At 46.8% G+C, this 22,620-nt stretch overlaps 1 protein-coding gene across 2 annotated transcripts; it reads right to left on the bottom strand.

Moving 5' to 3' along the window:
- Positions 1–1,867: 1,867 nt before the first annotated feature.
- On the bottom strand, positions 1,868–17,206 carry LOC144109430 (ion transport peptide-like). 2 transcript variants are annotated; one of them, XM_077642224.1, is made up of 2 exons: positions 16,946–17,204; positions 1,868–2,653 (listed from the first exon to the last, which is right to left on the bottom strand). In XM_077642224.1, exons 1-2 carry the CDS (start codon positions 17,179–17,181, stop codon positions 2,545–2,547), a joined length of 345 nt encoding a protein of 114 aa, XP_077498350.1. In that variant the 5' UTR covers positions 17,182–17,204; the 3' UTR covers positions 1,868–2,544. The 2 variants fall into 2 exon arrangements, with proteins under 2 accessions (XP_077498350.1, XP_077498351.1); XM_077642225.1 differs by lacking the exon at positions 1,868–2,653 and adding an exon at positions 11,371–14,262 and having other exon boundaries at positions 16,946–17,206.
- Between the last annotated feature and the right edge of the window lie 5,414 nt (positions 17,207–22,620).

The raw sequence follows: 22,620 nt of genomic DNA, 5'->3' as shown, positions 1-22,620 counted from the left end.
TTGGAACAGCCGCCTGCCAGTGCAAGGGTACATCACTTGACCACTAGACGAGTGCGATACGAGGTCACTCCTTTTTACCTCAAAATATCCCCAAAACTGAAAGCCTAAACAGCTATCGCTGAATCTCGCGTTACATAGTCGTAACCGTCCTGTGGATTTTTTTTTTGCCGGTCGACCCTCGTCCATGCATTCCTTTGGAGTGCGTCAAGTGCAGCGTGGCTTGAAGGTTACAGTTGGTTACAGCCGGATACTACTTACCGCCGTACAGAATTCCTCCGTAACAGAAAATAGTCCGCTGTTAAACATTTTCTTGTCACCTAACAAGCTGCTGATCTACAGCTGAAGTTATAAGGCCAAAAGTTTTTTTGCATTTGCTTGTTTGATTTGGTGAAGGATCAAAGCTGATTTCGTTTACTGGATGGATGGATGGAAGGTAGGAGCGTCCCCTTTGAAACGGGGCAGTGGTTGTTGCCACTATGCTCAGTTTTTTTCCTTTATTTTTGTTTACTCTGCTGTAAGTTGTTAATACAATTCGCCATTTCCTTTTAAAAAAACGTTTTCCTACACTTTAAAACTTATGTCACCTCTCTGCTTTTGTGCCACCAATCCTCCAATCGCTTTTTGCTAATTTCCACCGCAGATTTATTTACATGACTATTGTTATCTCTAAACCCTAAGGCCTCAGGGAGAGTGACTGTGCCTGCATCGACGTCGGTATGGATACCATCGTATTTTAGGATAAGGTGTTCTATTGTTTCTTCAGATTTACCACACACAGCACATGTGTCATCTTCGTTAAATTTTTTTCTGTAGCTGCGCGTCCTAAGACACCCTGACCTAGCTTCAAATAGGAGGGCACTGCCTCTTGCGTTATCATAGAACGTTTCCTTCCTGATCTGCCTTTTCCAGCATCGATATAGTTCTACACTATGCTTCTTTCCCATTGAATCTATCCAATTTTTGCCTTCTACGTTTTTAACCTGTCGTTTAATGCTCTTTCTTTCTCCTTCCTCGTTCGTTTCCGCCACTGTGTGTCAACGCTTTTTCTGTACAGGTTTTTCAATACCTTAGCTGCCCACCTGTTATCATCCAATTTCCTTAGGCGTTCTTCGTATAGTACTTTACTCTGAGCTTCCCGTGGTTCGAACGATGTCCAGCCCATATACCCCTGTACTGCCTCGTTTGTGGTTTTCCCGTGGGCACCGAGTGCTAATCTTCCGACAGTTCTCTGATTTACTTCTAATCGCGACTGAACTTCAGCCCTTAAGCATAGAACCGCATTCCCGAAAGTAAGCCCCGGCACCATTATTCCTTTCCAAATACCTCTGAGGACGTCATACCTGTTGTACCCCACAATGCCCTATGTTTCATTATCCCATCATCTCTTCGCCCTTTTGCTATGAGAGACTGTTCGTGCTTTTCCGTGTACATATGCCCTTTGTTTACCCATACCCCGAGATATTTGTATTCGGCCACTAGGGGTATTTCATGGCCTTGTATTGTAAGCTCCTGATCAGTTGTGCCGTTGAAAACCATCACACCTGACTTAGTTGCGCTAAAACTGAAACCTAGACTGTCTCCTTCGTCTCCACAGCAATTCACCAAAGTTTGCAAATCTTCCTGGCTTTCTGCTAACAGTACAATATCGTCCGCATACATTAAACCCGGTAGATGTTGCTCAACAACCTTTCCGCCTAATGTGTATGACAGATCATAACCTAGATTGCTTCCTTGTAGCCTTCTTTCCATACTTATCGTATAAAACATGAACAGCGTGAACTGATGTGACGACCGGAGCGCTACAGGACGCAACGGACCATGGCCGTTGTTATCAAATCCACAGCAACATTGTTTTCTGATTTTTATTGAACTTGGTAGGGCGGGGGCAGCGGGAGTAAACAAGCCAAACAACGAGCAAAACGCGCACGTAGAGCATAAAAAGCACCAGGTATTTCTTTTTTAGTTTCTTTAAATATATCAATATATCTATTTTTATCTACAGTTCCGAGCTGCCACCGTCACGGCATAAATAGCGACTAAAAAAAATAACAGTGGCGACAAAGCACGCACTGGAGCACTCAAGCTTTGTCCAGATTAGCAAAGCTCAACCGAAAAGTCCGCAAAAATATCGAGGCAGTAACTCTGATGTCCGAGCAGCGCTTCGGTCTTCAATCACGTGACAGGCCCAACTTGTTGCTTCCTCCAACCGCTTGGGGGAGCTGCCGTCGCAGAAAGCTGCTGGCGTTGAGTGACGACGGCTTCTCTATTTTTTTTTTTTCCTGGCGGTTTGCAGTTGGCAAATATGGCGTTGCTGCTGTTAGATGTCGTTGCCCCGTCCCGTGAGTAAGAGCGTCGTCAAAGTAGAGTCGAGTGGTGAATCTGTCCGAGGAAGTGGTGGTTATGGCGGTGATGGCTATGGTGGCGTTTTCATTTTGGGCGGCTTCGGTGTGGTTGGATCATATCTTTCCGGGTGGCGATTACGTGTACAAATAAAAAATAGTTTTGCCGAGAGATGGCGTTTTCTTCGTAGCGGACTTGTATGTTTTAGCGGCTGTAGAGGAAGTCGACCTTGCTCTTGAGACCCTCCATCTCGTCGTGTAGAAGCAGGGCTTCGGCGCACTTGAGGAAGTTCTCGTTCTTGAAGCAGTTGTCCCTGCGAATATGAAAAACAAAAGAAACAACGATCTGGTCAGATGTGCTACTTAACTTTGCTATACAGAACAGCATTTTTCATAGCGCCTAAAGCGAAACGCGCGGCATGATGGTCACGTGGGCACATAAATTTACAGCATTTTACAGTTTCAAAATGAAAGTTTCTCGAATGCAACGGTCGTCCGAGATGTGCGTTCGTAGATTCCAGAGCCGTCCCTTGCAAAAATTTATTTAGACAGCCTATAGACTGTCCATAGATTTATGTCTATAAAGTCTATAGACAAACACTAAAGAACAGCCTATAAGAAATGCAAATCATATAGACAGCCTACAGAAAATCTATAGATATATAGCCATACACTATTAGTAGACTTGTCAATAGAGTCTAAAGACTATGAATAGACAAAAATAAATATCTATAGGAAGGCAATAGAGTATATAAGAAGTCTATAGACTGTCTATAGACCATTTTTATAAGGGGTGCACATTTCGCGGGAGGCTTCCGAGATCTGTGGACTAGCATGAACTCTCGGCAGTAGCAACGGGCCGCAATAAGGCTCGACTAGAGCACTGCTGGTTAGCGTGTTCGGCTACATCTGCACTCTGAGAACTAATAAGCTGATTGTGATCAACGATGAGAACCACCCATTTTCTCAGACTCCAGTCTGCTTTCTACCGAAATTTTGGTGTTTAATGAGGCCCTCTTGAGGGGCGCCACACATCGCTCTTTTTGTTTTAATGCTCTATAGCACTTTCTGTTTTACTCGCTGGAGGGCGCCGCGGGAAACATTTCGGCCTGAAGCCCCTGAAAGTTAGGCCGCCGGTAGCTCGATCCATTTACTTCCCTCCGTACCTGTACTTCAGTGACCACGAACAATGCTTTGAAATCATTTCAACTGGCGCGGAAATAAATTTCACCGCACACAATACCTCTACATAGTTTCCCAGCGTCGTCTGGTTTACTTGGGTGCCCATCGTGCCACACAACTATCATAGACCATCATCAACAGTATCCCGAATAGCATGCTCAACAATACATGGCTGACACCAACGTCCAGTAGTCGCCATGTTTGAAGCGAAAGCCTGCGTGTTTTGGTGCGAAAGCACTACTACTGCCCTCCGCCTCCTCTGCTGTCAGGATGAAGTGAAGCCTCGTGCGCATTGCCTACGCGAAGAGAGTAAGACAAAGCTAAGAGTGAGATAGCGAGAGGCGCGGGTAATAAAACATGTAGCGGCACTCGTGCCAGCGATAGCATGATTCGAGAGCCCGACGCAGCGCCGATAGGGAAGGTGGCAAGGGAGAAAGCCGCTGAGCTCCGACAGTAGTTGACGTTTGGCGGCGCTCGTGTCAGCATGGTGGCAACTACCATCACCCCGTTTCAAAGGGGACGCTCCTACCTTCCATCCATCCAAGCAGTCCAGTGAATCTACGAGAATGTCAATCGAGAGGCATAGCCGCACCGAGGTACATCTACCGCTCGCGCTGTAAGGTTCTTGGTTGCTTACGGAACTGTGTCTCCTCGCTCCTGAAAACTGCGCGGCCTCGCACTGATCATAAGGTTATGGTCCTGGCGATGGATCCCAGTTATCCGCACCAAGAACCAATTTACGGATACGCTTAGAACAAAGCATCCGTCAAATTATATGATGTGAAAACATTAATTGAGCTATTGATTGGTGTAAGCAATTACATCAGCTTATACGGGGGTGGGGGGCGTCGTGATCTCGCAGAAACAACAGCGCCAAGCGTTACGCTTAATAATTCATCGCAAACAACATTGCGGCAAGCCCAGGGGAGCCTGCCAATCAAAGGCGAATTCGTTACTGTGCCAAGTTCAGGTAAACCAGCAAAAGTGAATACGGAAGGATCTGACTCAAACTGAGGCATTTCGATGCGGCAAAATTGGAAGCATCATTTCAAAAACCTTTCATCACAAAAGCATTGCTCCCGTGAGATTGTGTGATTGTCCGTAATTTTTTTTTTATAATCCCGTTATCGCTACCTTCTTTCACTGACTGTAGAAACTATGTCCGGTGTTCCATCATGGCGGCCGTGACGTGACGTGCAACCCATTCCTCCGACCTTGTGCGAAAACCCCATGGATGTCGCTGCCATACAACTCACGCACTGACGTAAGTACTTTACAGTTTCGCATTTTTACAGCCATAGTTCCCTGAACAAATTTCTTCGAGGAGCGGCGTCAGCATATGTTGCAACAAAAATTACAGGGGTGCACTTAAGTCTGCTTAGGTCCGGTAATGCGAAAGCATTTCTCTTACTGCGCGTCCTTCCTCCCTAATGCGCGACCGCCATCTCGCCGAAGCGCGCGCTATCTGCTGGACCAGCGCCGTACATTGAAAGGGGGAGTTTCAGTAAATGCCGCATTATGGCGCTACGAATGCACTCCAAGCACGGAAGAAATTTACTGGAAACGTACATCTGTAATTTAGATGCTCATAATTACTCATGTAAGCCTCAGTAGATATCTCGAAGATACGTTTCTGAGACATCTGTGCATTCACTACATTATTTTTATTCAGTTCGTGCGGAAACGCTCTGTCCACAACTTCGGTCCACAGCTTCCGGCGACGCCACTCATGAGCCAGGAAATGCCTTCGTATTAAAAAACTTGTGCTAGCTCGAAGGACGTCATCCACGTAAGCCTGAGTTTAAACGGGGCCTAGGCGAAGAATGGGCGCTCTATAGAGAACATGCGATCTGCGTTTGCATGATCTAGATGGACCTGCGACATGGCACATGGAGTGCTGTTAAAAGCACATTTATATGGGAAATGTGGGTTGCTCTTATTGCTGCTATTACATTTACCGTTATTACAAAAGGTAATGAGAGCTAACGTAACATATGATTCCCACCCAGAACTTTTTAAAAGATTGGGAGTTATTAAGGTCGCCCAAAATTATAATTGCCGACTTACTGTATCGTACTGCGCAGCTGAAAAAAGAACAATCATTTCTGCAACATCTCCACATTGAAGAAAGCTGACCTCGCATATAACACGTCATCCAGATGTGTGGTACGTACCAACCCCGCACAACAGCTATGCCCTTCAATCATTAACTTATAGTGTTCCTGTTCTCCTCAACAGTTATGCTCATGAGTGTTGATTTTACCAGGTTACCTAAAAAATGCTTGAGAAATGTGTTTTTGCGATGGCAGTATTGTAGCAGTGTGAATATATTGACCCAACATCTTACAATAAGTGTACTGCTTTTACGCGATAGCGTATACAGTTCGTTCGGCCGAAAAGCCGTCGGCATAGTAGCAAAAAAGCCATAACCGGCGTAAAAAAATTGTATCATGGAAATTTGCGGTTGTAGTGATTCATGATTGATTGGTGCGTGATGCGTGATAGGCGATGACGAGTTGATTAAATCATTATAACTGATTAATTTAAAAATTTTAAAATTTGAAAAAGGGGGTTCAAAGGTGTCAAAATACTCAGAATGAAAAGCCAATGCTTGATGATGCTAATTTAGAAAATTTAGAGTGTGTAATTGGTCAACTAATTGATTGAAACAACTGAAAAAAATGAAAAATGCGTTCAACAGTGTCAGACTGCTCAGGATGGAAAGCCTAACCCACTATGCTATCGCGTCATACCCTTAAGGCGGAGCTTAAGTATCCTCTCCAATTTTCTTTCTGTTGGTGTAAACCTGTCAGTGCTGTTTACTTTCTTGTTAGAGGCAGTTGGGCTTTTGTTTTGTGACTGGTTGGTTTTGGGGGAAAGGAAATGGCGCAGCATCCGTCTCATATATCGTTGGACACTTGAACCGCGCCGTAATGGAAGGGATAAAGGAGGGAGTGAACGAACAAAGGAAGAAAGTGGTGCCGTAGTGGAGGGCTCCGGAATAATTTCGACCACCTGGAGATCGTTAACGTGCACTGACATCGCACAACACAAGGGCGCCTTAGCGTTTTGCCTCCATAAAAACGCAGCCGCCGCGTTCGGGTTCGAACCCGGGAACTCCGGATCAGTAGCCGAGCGCCGTAACCACTGAGCCACCGCGGCGGGTTTTTGTGACTGAGACATTTAAAATTGTGCCTATGCTGCTGTCATGAGTTGGGGCGGTCGCCTCGTCAAGCTGCTGGTCGCTGTAGCTTATCGCGGCTGCTGCATCTTTGTACCTCGTACAAAGAAAAGTAAAATTAGATTTGATTTGTAACACTGCGCCACGCTGATTGGTCGGCATGCAGTGACGTCAAGCATTACGTCACCATAACGCACCATGGCAACTTGCCACGCTTGGTGGTCTAAACAATGACGTTACGCACACTATAGCAGTGAAGGCAAATAAAACAAAATATTATATTTAGCACCGCAAACAGCTCGCGCGGAACGTCGCGTTGTTGTTGTTAGTGGCTATTTATTGATAAAATAACAATGTAAGGAAAAGCTGTTGCTAGCCACGGCATCTGCCACCGAAACCTGAAGCACCTGAGCTGCAACTAGCGGGAATAAAAGGACAAGGAGAGGACAGGGAGAGGAAAGGAAATGGGGGGGGGGGGGCAATAGTAAGAAAGGATAGGTTGCTAACTGTTCTGCGAGTTTTTATTTTTTTTGCAACTCCTCTTCCTTGCTTGTAACGAGTACAGTCAACTCTCGGTAATTCGAACTCAGAATCGTCTAAATTAGGCGGGTTTCAAATCAATAGGAGACATTCTAATACATTCAATGTCGACAAGACCGAATCGCCTGTTCGAATAAACTGGCAGATCGGATTAAGCGAGTTTGAATTAACGTGTGTCCAATAACCGGTTCCTGTAAATAACATAAATACCCGGCTATCCAGAACTTCATTCTCCCTGGCTTCCTCTTGTTCGTCGTCTAAGCACATCGCAATGCGCATGCGTGTAGAGGTTTGCAGCTTGACTACACTTAAGGTTTGTTGCCCCCTATTTTCGACGTCCCAAGGGAATTCGTTCAGCCAAATATGTTTTCTTTTTGTTCTTGCGTAAACGTTTCATGAAACGGCATTACGGTGCGCACTGCAGCGTGGCATTCGCTTGCGTTGCCACAAAAAGAAGGGGTGAATGCAATGTGGAAACAAAACAGAAAATGCATTGTGTCCAAAGCCGGTTCCTTTGAGCGTCTTCGGTTTTAGCGAGTGGCGCGGCTTCTCTTTGCAGACTTACCGACTGGGCCAGCAGTGAATGCTTTGTTGCAAGGGGCTTACGTTGCAGTTCGAGAGAAAAAAAAAAAGCTGCTAGGAGGACTCGAAGTGATGCCGAGTTATTCAGTGGTGTTCTTTGCCTTGTGTTCTGATTGGACAAGTCATAATAAGAGAGTGAATACTCATTAGTATCCTCCCAACCGCAGCAAATACGGCTACGTAGGAAAGCTGTGCAGCTTTCACAGAAACGTCGTAGTTGAAAAATTCGTCATGGTCCGAGGTTCGACCTCGGGACGACCACCTCAACGAAACAGTCGCTCTACCAAGTCACAACAAACAAGTCATAACAGCTTTCTGACGCATTCTTTAGGAACAACACAATAAGAAGCTCCTGTTCAGGCGTAGCTAAGGAAGACGCTGTGGTTCACCAGTCATCACCAGCTACATAGGCTCCCCCAACTACGCACACTACAGCTATACACAGGCTCGCACCCGCCCACGCTACTCATTGGCTGTCTGGCAGCTAAGCAAGGGCTCTCGGGTTCGATCCCGATCGCTCCTGTGCCATTTCTAATGAGGCCAAGACCCCGCGCACTGAGAACCTGGTGCAAGCTATCGAGGTGCGCCTGATCAAAATTAATGTGTAGTCCTGCACTGCGCCCCAGAATATCTACAACAGGTGGAAATTAGTCTCCCAATCAGCTACACTAAATCGCCGCCATGTACATTTAGAATGTATCAAACGTATCAAGCCAAGAATAGAAGCAGAAGTAACAGTGGCGACCGAAGTGCAATGCTCGGACCACCTTATATGCGTTCATCCTGAAAACAGTACCGCGATATATAGTCTTCCGTATTGAGGTGTTGATGAAGTTTTCAGACGGGCCATAAAAAAAAAGCTGGTCTGCGGTCGCATATATGCAACTAGCCTGGATACAGGAGTGTATGTGAATTCGTGTTTATTGCGAATGACAGATCACTCACTAGGTGAGAAGCTTTTTTTCCTTGCGCTCTTCAGTCTCCTGTGTTCCATCCTGTTGTCGAGTTGATTTCATCAGTCACAGTTACTGCCTGTCAAATGAAATGTTTAGGGGAATCCCCTAAGGTGGAATAGATTTGTAATAGGGGAGTAATGTATCTGTATGGCCGGAGTAACCAAGGGAGCAACGTATCCGTATTGCCGGAGTAACTAAGGGAGTAATGTCGCCGTATGGCCGTACGGAGTAATGTCGCCGTATAAGAGAGTGGCCGTATTGCGGGAGTAAGTAAGGTAGTAATGTAGCTGTATGGCCGGAGTAACTAAGGGAGTAATGTAGTCGTATGATCGTAGTCAGTGAGAGCGTAATGTAGCCGTACGTCTGCGCTCGGGTCGATGCCAGTGAGTGATTATTCCATTTCTAGTTACTGCTTGCGTGTGTATACCGTCCCTTTGCATGTCGCTGCATCCAACACTTGTGTGTATGAGCGTTGGTTTTGTTGTAAGCGTGAAATCACGGACATGGCTGTGGCAGGTGATTCCCAGAGAGCAATCTATAGGAGGCAGGAGGGCCACCCAGGTCACGTGACCTTGCGCCGTCATCACAACCTGCCCACCGTGGCAGGTGGCAGTTAAATTAATGATCTGTCGCTCGGGAAGAGCAACCTAGGCCGTACAAGGCCCCATCGTTGGGGGCACCTGCCATCGCAGGGCTGTGGAGCATCGCTTAACCGCTGCACCACTGCGCCAGGAGGGGTATGAGGACTCCCAGGGATCTATGAATGTGAAGTCGAGAATGACCTTCTGTATACATATGGGAATTCACCCACACCGCTATCGCGTGATGCCCTAAAGGCAGAGAGAGAGAGAGAGAGAAGTTGTTGCCAGGAGGAAAGAAAAGGAAAGTGCACAGGCCTGCCCACTGGCTCAAGCCGAGCCACAATCGCTACCACGTGCAGATAATAGGAGAGTTGAAAGATGGGAGAGAAAGACAGGATAGTAAAGACGCGCTAAAGACAAGGCCGATCCCGGAGGCAGTGCAATACCGGGCCTGAGTGCACCTCCCCCCCCCCCCGCCCCCTCCAGTTTTTTATCCCTGCCGCGAATGTGGCTGCTTGTTAGTGTGTGCAAATATATCTCGCAAATTGCTGTGTCGCAAGCGTCGCAAGCAGCCTCCAGGCCGTCATGATCAGCGGGCATTTCGTCTCTATACCCCCCCCCCCCCCCACCACCCATTAGTATCGCTTGTGTAGTTGTATACGAAAAGCCTTTAACTGCATTTTAGCTTTTGGTTTGCTCTAAAGCTTACTTCTGTGTTTTCCCAGACGGACGCGTGCATATTGATCATTAGCTCCTGCGCTTTCCCTGACAATGACCGCTTAAGTGTTCGGGCGAAGATTGCTTTTTCCTCTCGCGTATCACTTGGCGCTTACACTAGCCAAATGGGCTTCGCTTATTGCCTGGTCTGTTCAGTCACCGAAAATGGCCCTGAAATATTGTCCTCGTCGAAGAGCTCGCGACTCGCGAAGGTCGCGGGTTCGGTCCGCTCCGCACGTGGTAGTGTCTCGTCCGGTCATATTACTTACGGTCCGTCATTTTACTGCCTCGCGTGTACTTAGCAGTTCTGGACAAAAACATTTTTTTTTTCAACGGGAAAGAGTTTATGAACGCAATTTTTTCTTATATCGTAAGATTTCATCATAATAAACAATACCGCTGACCTCCCCTTGGCAGGCTTGTCCGCTGAGGCTGACAACCTTGTGTCACTTCTATGTTTGCGTTACATTTGGTCCAAGAAGCGGTGCTTCCACTCTGCTCAAGATAGCTGCTGCCAAATTTCTAAAACTTGCTTTTTGATGGTTGCCTTCGAAGTTTCGGTTTTAATGCAATAGCATTAGCAGCCCCATGTACCAAAATGCGTCGCCGGTCATGAAGTTCGCCCATTGGCTGGAAGGAGGTGACATCACCAGACAGGATCACTCCCATTGGCTAGAGAGAAGTGACGTCAGCAGACGGGATCATTTCGATTGGCTACAGAAGAGTCACGTCACCAGACCTGATCACTCTCATTGGCTAAACGGAGGTGACGTCAGCAGACGGGAACATTTCTATAGGCTAGAGGAAAGTGACGTCAACAGACCGGATCACTCGCATTGGCTAGAGGGAAGTGGCGTCAGCAGACGGGATCATTTCCGTTGGCTAGAGGAAAGTGACGTCATCAGGCGGGTGGAAATGTCACTTCCGGTAAATGCGTCAACATGTGCTGATGCTGTCGCATTGCAAACGCATAATAGAACTAGGTGTCCATGCGAATTTTTTGTCTTTTGTGAGGTATTCACTTAATGAGATTAGAATGCGTGGTGGCGTAGACAATCCAACTTAACGAAATATGGCCATTATTTCAGCATCTATGCCGTGAAAGTGAAACGAAAGGAAAAGTAAGCATGAAATGAAGTACCGAACTCAAGTGTGGTTTGCGTCTTTGTTTTTATTTCACTTTTTTATTTTTCATTCCTCCGTCCTCTTTCGCAGAAGGTACCGTCTGCAGTACCTAAGAAAGTTTTTCGGGAGTTTTCCCAGGTCTCGTTTTTTTTTTCGCACTTCAGGTGTAAATATAAATATATATATATACTCTCGCTTTGTCGATGGCATATAATCTACAAAACAAGGTCGAACACAAAATATCATACAAACACAGGTTAAAATAACCAGGGTGTGTGCCAGCTGATAAAGCATCAATTTTTCCAAACATGCGCACAGTAAAAGGGTGCGTGAAAGGTGGGAGAAAAACATAAATAACAACAAAAGAACTAAAAGTACAAACAAAAATGCCTGTAGAATTCTTCTCGTAGTTATCTCTGTGTTCACCTGGACATCACTTCTACACATCTATCTGCGTCGTGCGGTATTCCTGAGCACGCAGTCGTAAAAGCACGCATTAGAGAGTTTTATCATACCGGAGACGCATAACGATTTTACGCACGCCTGTTGCGCATGCTCAATGGCCAATGCGTGGCCGGGTAAGACTACTGCGCATGCGCGACAGGCGTACGTAAAACCGGCATACGTCTCCGGTTCGCTAAAACTCTCTATAAACTAACAGAATGCAACGCAACAGAATCACCACTCTTGACGTGCAACGTGTAACAAGAACTGAACTTGGAACACACAGACGCAAGGCAGGGCATTAGGAATAGAAAATTAACTATTTGAAGTTTGTGTAAAGAAGTTTAACGGAAACAAAGACGCATGCAGTGGCATTTTCCTCCTCTCTCAGGTATGTCTTCGTGTCACCTTCGGGTCGCACACCCTGTATGTATATGCGTACGAATAACTTAGATATAAATATTCGCGGATAGCGTGTACATTTATAATAAAAATAAATAATACTGTATTCTCGTCCGCGCACGATGTAGTTGTACAAGATATACATAAGCTTTTCGAGGATGTGTATACGTTGCGTCTAAAAATAAAATGAGAGGTGTGTTCAGCAGGTGCGTATCTATGTACACTCGCCTTCATACGAAGACATCGTAGAACACAGAACAACTTGAAAAACACAAAATTAAAAACGTAAGACAGCGAGCACGCCGAATAATCTCAGTCGGTGACCAGCAGAAGGGGGAAAAAATGTCTAAAAAATGTTTAGATACAGCAACAGTATGGTATGTGCTAAATAAAAAATAGAGTAACAAAAGATGTACATGAGCTGCGTATAGGAACACATTCCAAAGCGAACCACATTCTATAATTATGGGTTCCCTACGAGGTGCTATGTTCCCGGTGTGATGTGCGCAAAAGCTTTCGGGGACCTGGTTTCACGAAGTACTAATCGTCGGTTGTAAGGGGCCGATCGCAGAGCTTTGTGTAAACTTGTAGAAGCGTGTTTAGTAATAGTTTTCCTTGCGTTAAAGTACATGCTATATCAAAGCGAGCATTCGGTAGCGACCAACCTCTCCACCAAATACCTTCAAACAACCCTATCAAGATCGATTTTGCTGTAATCTGTGCCCGAATCGAATGTCATGAAGTGAAGATTATGGCGAAGAGTTTCAATCCCTGTCTGCCACATTCAGGATTCACTTTTTTAATTATTAAGTTCCATACAATAAATAAAACATTACCGCGGTTAAGCTATGGTTTTGTTTGAACTTTTTTTTTCCTCATAGGTAATGACAAGTTAAACAACATGCGGAATCCCTGCAGCACGGACTTATGCAAGGAATGAATTAACCGACACGCCCACTACGAATTCAGCGTCGTAATATATCATGTACAGTTCCAGGTTCCTTCCGACGCAGCCGAATATGCGTTTTATAAACTCAGCACTGATATACAGTATACATTTTACACATAAACTGCCGTCCGCTATTATGGTATAGACTTTCTGGACATAAATTTAGACATTTTTAAATATCTGTAGTCTATCCAAAGAAAGCCATTCCAAATTGTTGAAGTGTCGTTGAGTGTTAAACACAGCACGCCTCATGCGTTGGCATCTGTGTATCAGTTCAAGCCATTCTCGTGGTCCGAGTGCCGGTATTCGAACCAAGGACCTCGACAAGCGCGCAACTCACACCGGGAACATAGCATTTATCGTCACCGCACCGCCTCCCCTAGCGAGCCAGACCGGTGGCGCGAAAGTACAGCTCGGCACGAGCCGCGAGTCCTAAACCTTCGCATGGCTATGAAAACCCTCCCCCAAGATTCGATCCTCTTTACTTTGACGCTACAAACGCCGACCGCTCCCCTCCGCACAAAAATGCAATCTAGCGGGAGTAAGCAACACAATGAGATGAGAACAAATGCAAACACAAAACGAATCAAAACGAGAATCAAACTCAGCAGCGTACGCTACACTCGAGAGGAGCACAAAACTCCCGCGCACGCGGCAGCACCCACACTCAACCGTCCAACTCAAAACACCCGACCACTACGAAACAAAACAAAAACACTCACGTGCTCAGTACGTTCATGATCATCTCCGTTACCGAGACAGACGAATGAAATGCGACGGCAATCAAATTAAATTAAATGAAGGCTGCGAACTAGAGACAACCAAACAAGCCAAAGTTCGTTGTCAGATCTTGCATGTATATAAATACGTTGCATCTGGACGGATTCTTGGACGGGCCTTGATCGACGCGATCGTTGATATGAGTTGTTCGTTGTGAATTTTTTTTTCTATCTCACGGGAAGGTAGAAGAGTGAGAGGAGGAGCGAGTTTGTGTTTGGTTCCCTCTTCCCTTTCTGTCTTTTTTTTTTCTTTCTGTCTGTCTATCTCCGTCTGCAACTAGAACAACTGAAACACGTTTTCTCGCTCCGCCTCTGTGTCTCTCCCCGCTCTTCCCGTGATCCGAGGCGTCCGTGAAGCTGCGGCGTGTCGGTCTACGGATCATCCGTAGACGTAGTTGATCATGCGTCGGAGGTCGGTCATCTCGTCTTTGAGTAGGAGGGCGTCGGCGCAGAGGTCAAAGTTTTCGTTCTTGAAGCAGCTGCCCCTGTGCGCGAGTGACGCGGGGGGAGAGAGAAGAAAAACTGGGCGGTTAGGTATACGTCGACCGTCTTCTTCACGCCCCACCTATATACCCCCCACACTACCACCGCCCCACCTGGCGGGAGTTTTATATATAACCGAGACAGGTGGGCGAGAACTAGACTTGAGAAAGATGCTCGTACTGTGGCCTACATACGGCGCTCATTGTTCATGTATATGGGACTCGGTCGATCCTTGACGTGAATGGGGGTGTCGTAAGCTGGTTTGAGTACAATCGGCTGTCATTCTTTTCTGATTTCTGACATATGAAATCAGCACACAAGAACAAAAAGGTTTCGCAATGCTACGGACTGTGGTTTAAAATGGCGGTGAACTGCTAAATGAGGGAAACTTTAAGAGCTGTTAAACGCGAGTTCTAAATTAGGGGTAATCAGTTAGGGGATATGGGAATAGCTGAGGGCCAGTGCACATGCGCAGGAAATTAACCCGAGGGGTCGTTATTGTTCTGATCATGAGCGCTGGCGCCAAGCTATTCCCCTATTCCCGCAACAGATAGGGTCCCCCTTTCTAAAACTCTCTATAGCTAGTTTTAAAATTGGCTCGGCATATTGTTGCAAACTCATTACATTCTCCATTACACCTTTTCACGAAACTCAATAAGTGTCTCAGCAAGTGTCTGCCCTCTGGGCAATCGTAGATTTGCTTATCGGCAGAGGCATACGACAACCCCTCCAACGAGCTGTACTGTCCCGTCTCTGAGACACCTGCTTCAAGCCGTTGCCTCGCATGACAGCACTGGCATTGCTCCCTTTTCACGAAACTCGTTAGAAACTCAATAAGTGCCTCAGCAAGTGTCTGTTTTCTGGGCAATCGTAGATTTGCTTATCGGCAGAGGCATACGACAACCCCTCCAACGAGCTGTACTGTCCCGTCTCTGAGACACCTGCTTCAAGCCGTTGCCTCGCATGACAGCACTGGCATTGCTCCCTTTTCACGAAACTCGTTAGAAACTCAATAAGTGCCTCAGCAAGTGTCTGTTTTCTGGGCAATCGTAGATTTGCTTATCGGCAGAGGCATACGACAACCCCTCCAACGAGCTGTACTGTCCCGTCTCTGAGACACTTGCTTCAAGCCGTTGCCTCGCATGACAGCACTGGCATTGCTCCCTTTTCGCGAAACTCATTAGAAACTCAATAAGTGTCTCAGCAAGTGTCTGTCCCCTGGGCAATCGTAGATTTGCTTATCGGCAGAGGCATACGGCAACCCCTCCAACGAGATGTACTGTCCCGTCTCTGAGACACTTGCTTCAAGCCGTTGCCTCGCATGACAGCACTGGCATTGCTCCCTTTTCACGAAACTCATTAGAAACTCAATAAGCGTCTCAGCAAGTGTCTGTCCTCTGGGCAATCGTAGATTTGCTTATCGGCAGAGGCATACGACAACCCCTCCAACGAGCTGTACTGTCCCGTCTCTGAGACACTTGCTTCAAGCCGTTGCCTCGCATGACAGCACTGGCATTGCTCCCTTTTCGCGAAACTCATTAGAAACTCAATAAGTGTCTCAGCAAGTGTCTGTCCCCTGGGCAATCGTAGATTTGCTTATCGGCAGAGGCATACGGCAACCCCTCCAACGAGATGTACTGTCCCGTCTCTGAGACACTTGCTTCAAGCCGTTGCCTCGCATGACAGCACTGGCATTGCTCCCTTTTCACGAAACTCATTAGAAACTCAATAAGCGTCTCAGCAAGTGTCTGTCCTCTGGGCAATCGTAGATTTGCTTATCGGCAGAGGCATACGACAACCCCTCCAACGAGCTGTACTGTCCCGTCTCTGAGACACTTGCTTCAAGCCGTTGCCTCGCATGACAGCACTGGCATTGCTCCCTTTTCGCGAAACTCATTAGAAACTCAATAAGTGTCTCAGCAAGTGTCTGTCCCCTGGGCAATCGTAGATTTGCTTATCGGCAGAGGCATACGGCAACCCCTCCAACGAGATGTACTGTCCCGTCTCTGAGACACTTGCTTCAAGCCGTTGCCTCGCATGACAGCACTGGCATTGCTCCCTTTTCACGAAACTCATTAGAAACTCAATAAGCGTCTCAGCAAGTGTCTGTCCTCTGGGCAATCGTAGATTTGCTTATCGGCAGAGGCATACGACAACCCCTCCAACGAGCTGTACTGTCCCGTCTCTGAGACACTTGCTTCAAGCCGTTGCCTCGCATGACAGCACTGGCATTGCTCCCTTTTCGCGAAACTCATTAGAAACTCAATAAGTGTCTCAGCAAGTGTCTGTCCCCTGGGCAATCGTAGATTTGCTTATCGGCAGAGGCATACGGCAACCCCTCCAACGAGATGTACTGTCCCGTCTCTGAGACACTTGCTTCAAGCCGTTGCCTCGCATGACAGCACTGGCATTGCTCCCTTTTCACGAAACTCATTAGAAACTCAATAAGCGTCTCAGCAAGTGTCTGTCCTCTGGGCAATCGTAGATTTGCTTATCGGCAGAGGCATACGACACCCCTTCCAATGAGCGTACAGTGTACTGTCCCGTTTCTGAGACACCTGCTTCAAGCCGTTGCCTCGCATGACAGCACTGGCATTGCTCCCGATTTCCTCAACCTTCCGTCTGCGAGTAGATGATGCGCACACAGAAGGCAGGCAGGCAGAGATGGTGGTGGCAATGCCGCACCTGCATAGGTTGTAGACCTGCGGCTCGCGGTAGAGCTGGTAGCACTCTTCGCAGACGCGCTCCAGCCGGGCCAGGTAGGACTGCTCGAAGTTGCCCCGGCAGCCGAGCTCGAGGAAGGAGCGCTTGTGCAGATTGCGCGCCGCGCAGCCGCTGGGCAGCGTCACAGCCACCAGGCCGCACACGAGCAGCACGGCCGCCAGCCAACGCGCGGGCACCACCGGGAAACTGGCACTCATCTGCGAGGAGGAGGGAGAGGAGGAGAAGTATCGTGAGCATTAGACACTTTGGGTACATCTACGCCACCGCACTTTGACGGCTTCTCTGCGCATGCGCAAAAGGACGCCTACATCCGTATGGCAACACCCGCTGCGCGTATCGGCGTGTTATGTACAGGGTGTAGCATCTTATTTAATATTATCTTTTTTTCCTATAAAATATTGCAATATGTATATGTACAGGGTGTGGCATCTTATTTAATATTATCTTTTTTCTCTATAAAATATTGCAATATGTATATATGTATATATGTACAGCGTGTGGCATCTTATTTAATACTGTTTTTTCGTATAAAATATTGCAGAAAGTATATGTACAAGTTATGACATCGTATTTAATACCATATTTTTCGTAATAAATACTGCATTAAGTGTATGTGCAGGGCGGGGCATCTTATTTAATACTGACTTTTTTTCGTATAAAATGTTGCAGTAAGTATAACGCATCCCAGTCGGAAAATACGACAGAGCCGGTCCCAAAATACGACAAACTTTTGTCGTCCTGTCGTTATGGCAGATTTTTTCTGTTGCACTGCGGAGTTGTCTGTTGTTGCGACAGAACTGACTCTTTCGTTAAGACGGAAGACTGCTCTATACAACAGAAAAATCCTGCTGTTACAAGAATTTGTGTTGTCAGGTCCCAAAATACCAAAATAATATAGAAAAATGTTTTTTTCAATAGGGATAGCTTTGGAAGCTGAGTTCTTAGTAACGCAGATGCCTGTTCAAGCACATTTGTAAATAATAATTTAATTATCTGACATCTTATTACTAACATCTTAATTACATTTATTGATTTTTAATTCTACGGCATAAAATGAAAGACTGTACACTGGCAGCGACAACAGCAGCATGGAGGTTTTAAGGAGTTTTGGAAGTCGTGCTAATGACATTGTAGTACTTATAGAACTTTTTCGCTTACAGCGAACTACAGTACGTGCAGATGACATACATGTGAGACATGCTATTTCGAGCGACAATGTATCAAGTACGCTTACTCTAATATGCGATGCAGTGTACCGAGAGTCCAGACATAGTATCAACATAAGGTCACAGCCACAAACTTTTCAGGCTGTCAGAGCCGGTTCAGTTCAGCACGACTATGGCGCAGTCAGCCCATTCGAGGCATCTGTCGTGTCGCGAAGGCGAAACGCATTAGTCGCGGCAATGTGTGCGGTGTCTGTCGTGATCTTGATGTCCTCGGCCGTCATGCGACCTTTCTGGCTCGGCGGAGCCGAGCTTGCTACTCCGGCGGGGTGGACCGAATTCGTTCCCGCGTAAAGCCCACAAGGACAGCAGGTCCTTCTCGGAGAGTTCTAACGTGAACTGACTGACGCAATTCCTTGGGGTCGGTTTGAAGCGCAAGCTTCTTACCATGCTTCTATTTGCTGCTTCTTGTATATTTGTGTTTTGTACACCCTGAGAACTCATTTGTGGCAGAAGTTTTGTACGTTAGTTTTTCTAGTTCCCATTTGTGAAAGCGTTCAACTAGTACGTTTCTTGTACGATGACACCTCTTGCGCCAATTTACGGTACGGTTCTCACTTCATGAAGCTCACCAGCTCAATTTTGCAGTATACATTCTAGAAAGACGTCCAAAACTGGCACGTTTGTTCTGCAGTATAAAGTGCACACCGACAACACTGGTCCCAGCCTAGATGAGTCCCGAGTGATGCAGGTCGTTCCGCCCGCGGATACAGGTTCCTGAATGATACTGGAGCCCCGAGTTGCACAGGTGCCCTGTATGATACTGGTCTGACTCCGTTTACGTAATCCCGGTTTCTGAAGCCGTTCACACTTTGTGAACAGACTTTTTAGTAGCGAGTCAATGCCAATGAACCCTCGGGTTTAGGACGCTGACCCCAGCACCATAACCTGCCTCCTAACTTCGTCCCGCCCCTTTAATTCTGTTCCTCTTTCTCCCTCTCCACTTATGTTAACAATGCGGTCAGCTAAGGTGTTATACACTTAACTCTCCCCCTCCGCCTAACCGTGGGACTACCGACCGGGCCTGATTCTGACCGACGCAAAACAATCGGCAAGACGAGAACAAGAGAGACGCGGCCAAGGAAGAGGCGTGTCTTGGGAAAGAAGGAAGGAAAAGGGGGGGGGAGAGAGAGAGAGAGAGAGAGGGGCGTTCAAGAATGACGGAATCGCGCAGAATTGCGTCACACTCGTTCCGCTAATGGCCGCTTCCTGCAGTGGTTCCGAGAAAAAGCAGCCGAATGGTACGAACGGGTGAGCAGGAGGAATGCGATGCGCAGGTATATAGACAAGGACGCTTTTGTTGAGAGGATGTAAGTGGTCTCGGATGAAGGAAAGAAAAAAATAAGAATGAAGATGGTTGCGCTGGAGATGCGCGCGCGCATCCTCGTATACGTAAGGCGTCATTTCGATCGCGCAAATAGGCTCTGTCGCAGAAAAACCGTGCATTGCTGTGCAAGCAGGAGGCCCTTCGGGGCTGTCGGTTTGAATCTCGAGCAGAGCGCTTATCGATAGTCTTTAACAAGTCTGAAAGCAAAGTCTCGAAATAAGAGTACACGAACTAGAAATTATACGGGGTTTTCTTGCTGCCTAACGAACTTGGCAAAAGGCAATATCTGAACGTCTGGTTTTGCAACGTCGTCTGCTACAGTTCCTGAAGCCAGGGGATTCTGCACGATGTAGCACGCAGACGACGCGACTAAAAGGAGTCATAGGGAGTAGTTGGCACGAGGTAGCCTTCTGTGAAAGGTACTCGCCGAAGCTCCCACGGAAGTATTAGGCAGCAATAATAATAATAATTGGTTTTGGGGGAAAGGAAATGACGCAGTATCTGTCTCACATATCGGCGGACACCTGAACCGCGCCGTAAGGGAGGGATAAAGCAGGGAGTGAAAGAAGAAAGGAAGAGAGGTGCCGTAGTGGAGGGCTCCGGAATAATTTCGACCACCTGGGGATAATTAACGTGCACTGAAATCGCACAGCACACGGGCGCCTTAGCGTTTTGCCTCCATAAAAACGCAGCCGCCGCGGTTGGGTTCGAACCCGGGAACTCCGGATCAGTAGCCGAGCGCCCTAACCACTGAGCCACCGCGGCGGGTATATTATTCTTTTCGCTTTTCGCACACAAATGAGGTAGAAACCAGCTGCATTCTTGGAAAGTGGAGGGGAGACGTTGTAATACTATGTTCTCTCCTTTTGTTCATAAGGAAAGTTTGAAGGGGGGATAGAATTAAACGAACTCTTCTTTGAGTTCTTTTTCAGAGTGAAACTGAGATAGGACAAGGTCAAAGTGGTCTATTTTTCACTTGAAATTGTTTTTTAAACGACCAAAAGTGTCGAAAAAGAACGCTGCATACAATAGCATACACGCCAGAGTGTTTGAGGGGGCGCTTAAAGTTCAGGTTTTCGTTTTCTTTTTGCTATGCATTATTCTAAAGAGCTAAACGCTGCGGGAGACAAAACAGTGCATGCTTGGGGTGCGTACGCCAGCTTCGCGTATTAGTTTATCACAGCCCGCAGCTCCCACAGCGCTGCACCTTACTCCGGAGACGGAGTTATAGCTGCATCCTTTGTGCTCCGCCCCGTAGCGAACGATGCGTTCGCTGCATAGACCCGCTGCATTACGCTCAAGCCTATCCTTCCCATCGGAATTCCGCTCCTGCTTCTAGAATTCCTCCGGTTTTCCCCAGAGCGGCCAACCGGGCGGCGTGATTACAGAGTGACTCGGCACCACCGCTGCGTCTCTCGTCGTCAAAGGAGCCGGTTTAACCGTCTCCGCCTCGGCTCTTGAGGCGGAAAGCACTCACGCACGCACATCCCCGAAACGTCCTGATGTGCAGCCTGGAACTGTTATGCAGCCCCGACGCGACGACGTGATGGGGTGATGGTTTGCGAACGCCGGTGCGAGAGGGTAGGACGGGGAAATCGCGCTCTAGCTCCGTGACCGCTGAACGGAATGCGTGTGGTCTTTTTTTTTATTTTCATGGCTGCTGCATTGTTCTTTTTTTGTGCGTTTGCTTGCGGGTATAAGCAATGTACGTTTGGAATTTTCCAGAAGGAACGGACTCTCCTGTGTCAAACCTTATAGAAACGGTCTATAGGCAGTCTGTACACTTCTTATATAATCTATTGCCTTCATATAGATATTTCTTTTTGTCTACTCACAGTCTATAGACCGCCTACTAAAAGTGTATGGCCATAAATCTATATATTGTCTATAGACTCTCTATAGGATTTGTATTGCCTGTAGACTGTTCTCTAGGGTTCGTCTATAGAGAGTCTATAGACTTTATAGACAGAAGTCTATGGGCAGTCTATAGACTGTCTAAAAATTTTAAGCGTGAAGTCACGTAAATAGAAAGTCGGTATCAAAAGTTTATGGGATGCGGGTGTGCGGGGGAAAAAAAACTGTCACGTCAGCCGACTGCCTCAAATGCCTGCAGGTAACTAAATGTGTGTGCTTCAGGCGGTGGAATCAGTGCCCGGCGACTCGGCCGTGAGTCGGCGCTGCAGTGGAGTTGTTCCCGGCCACATGCGTTCCGCAAACTTTTGTTTGCGACTGTACCTGTAATTATAGGTCTCGAAGCTGTGCCTCCAAGATCGAAGCCTTTTAAAAAAACAAACCCCCAGTTTGAATTCTAAGTTGTCATACTTCTTTGATTTCCCTACTAGATATTGAACAGTTTAATATCTCTTGCGGGTACGCTGCCTTTTTTTACTGTTGAAGACTTCACTAGAAACAAATGCGTCAACAGATTTTGTTCGTGGGCTGTTCTGTGCATTTGTTTCTTGGTGCAACGATTTTTCATTGCCTAACTTGTACTGACTGCTGTCAAGCCATTTCATTTTGGTGTCCCCCCATGTATTCCACTGATTATAATACGGCCTTAAACTATTATTTTTCCGTGCTCGGAAAACTAATTTCATCAGATAATTTTACTTGAAGGCCGAAATTAAACACTGTGTACCACTCTGCGTTTTCAATCCCTTTCGATTTTTTTTTTTTGCACCCACACTACGTCTCGATGTGACTCAGAGCCTAATTTTACTCTTCGCTTTCGAATTTTTAACTCTCTGCGAATCGAATCGCGGTAGGTGCAGCGATGCCAGCATTGGAGGAGATTCAGTGCCGATTACTATCGGCAGGCCTGAGGCGCGTATTTCCACTCTAAAAATACTCTCTGCGGAAACTCCGTTGACACACGGTGAAGTAAGCGAACTGATTACGAATGAAGAAATTTTCCTAACTGCATTTAAATGACGCCCGTCACGTTACGCGGAAGCAATGCTCGAGATTGTCCCGTGACGCGTGTTTCTATCAGGAAGAGCTGGTTAAGGAATTTAAAAAAAAAAAGACGTTTTTGAAACAAAGTATACAGCCTCGCCGTAAAATTGAGCATACGTATGCTGCCGCCA

Source organism: Amblyomma americanum, chromosome 11, assembly GCF_052857255.1.
Source record: "Amblyomma americanum isolate KBUSLIRL-KWMA chromosome 11, ASM5285725v1, whole genome shotgun sequence".
In the NCBI taxonomy this organism is placed as follows: Eukaryota; Metazoa; Arthropoda; class Arachnida; order Ixodida; family Ixodidae; genus Amblyomma; species Amblyomma americanum.
This window is presented reverse-complemented; position numbering and strand designations above follow the sequence as displayed.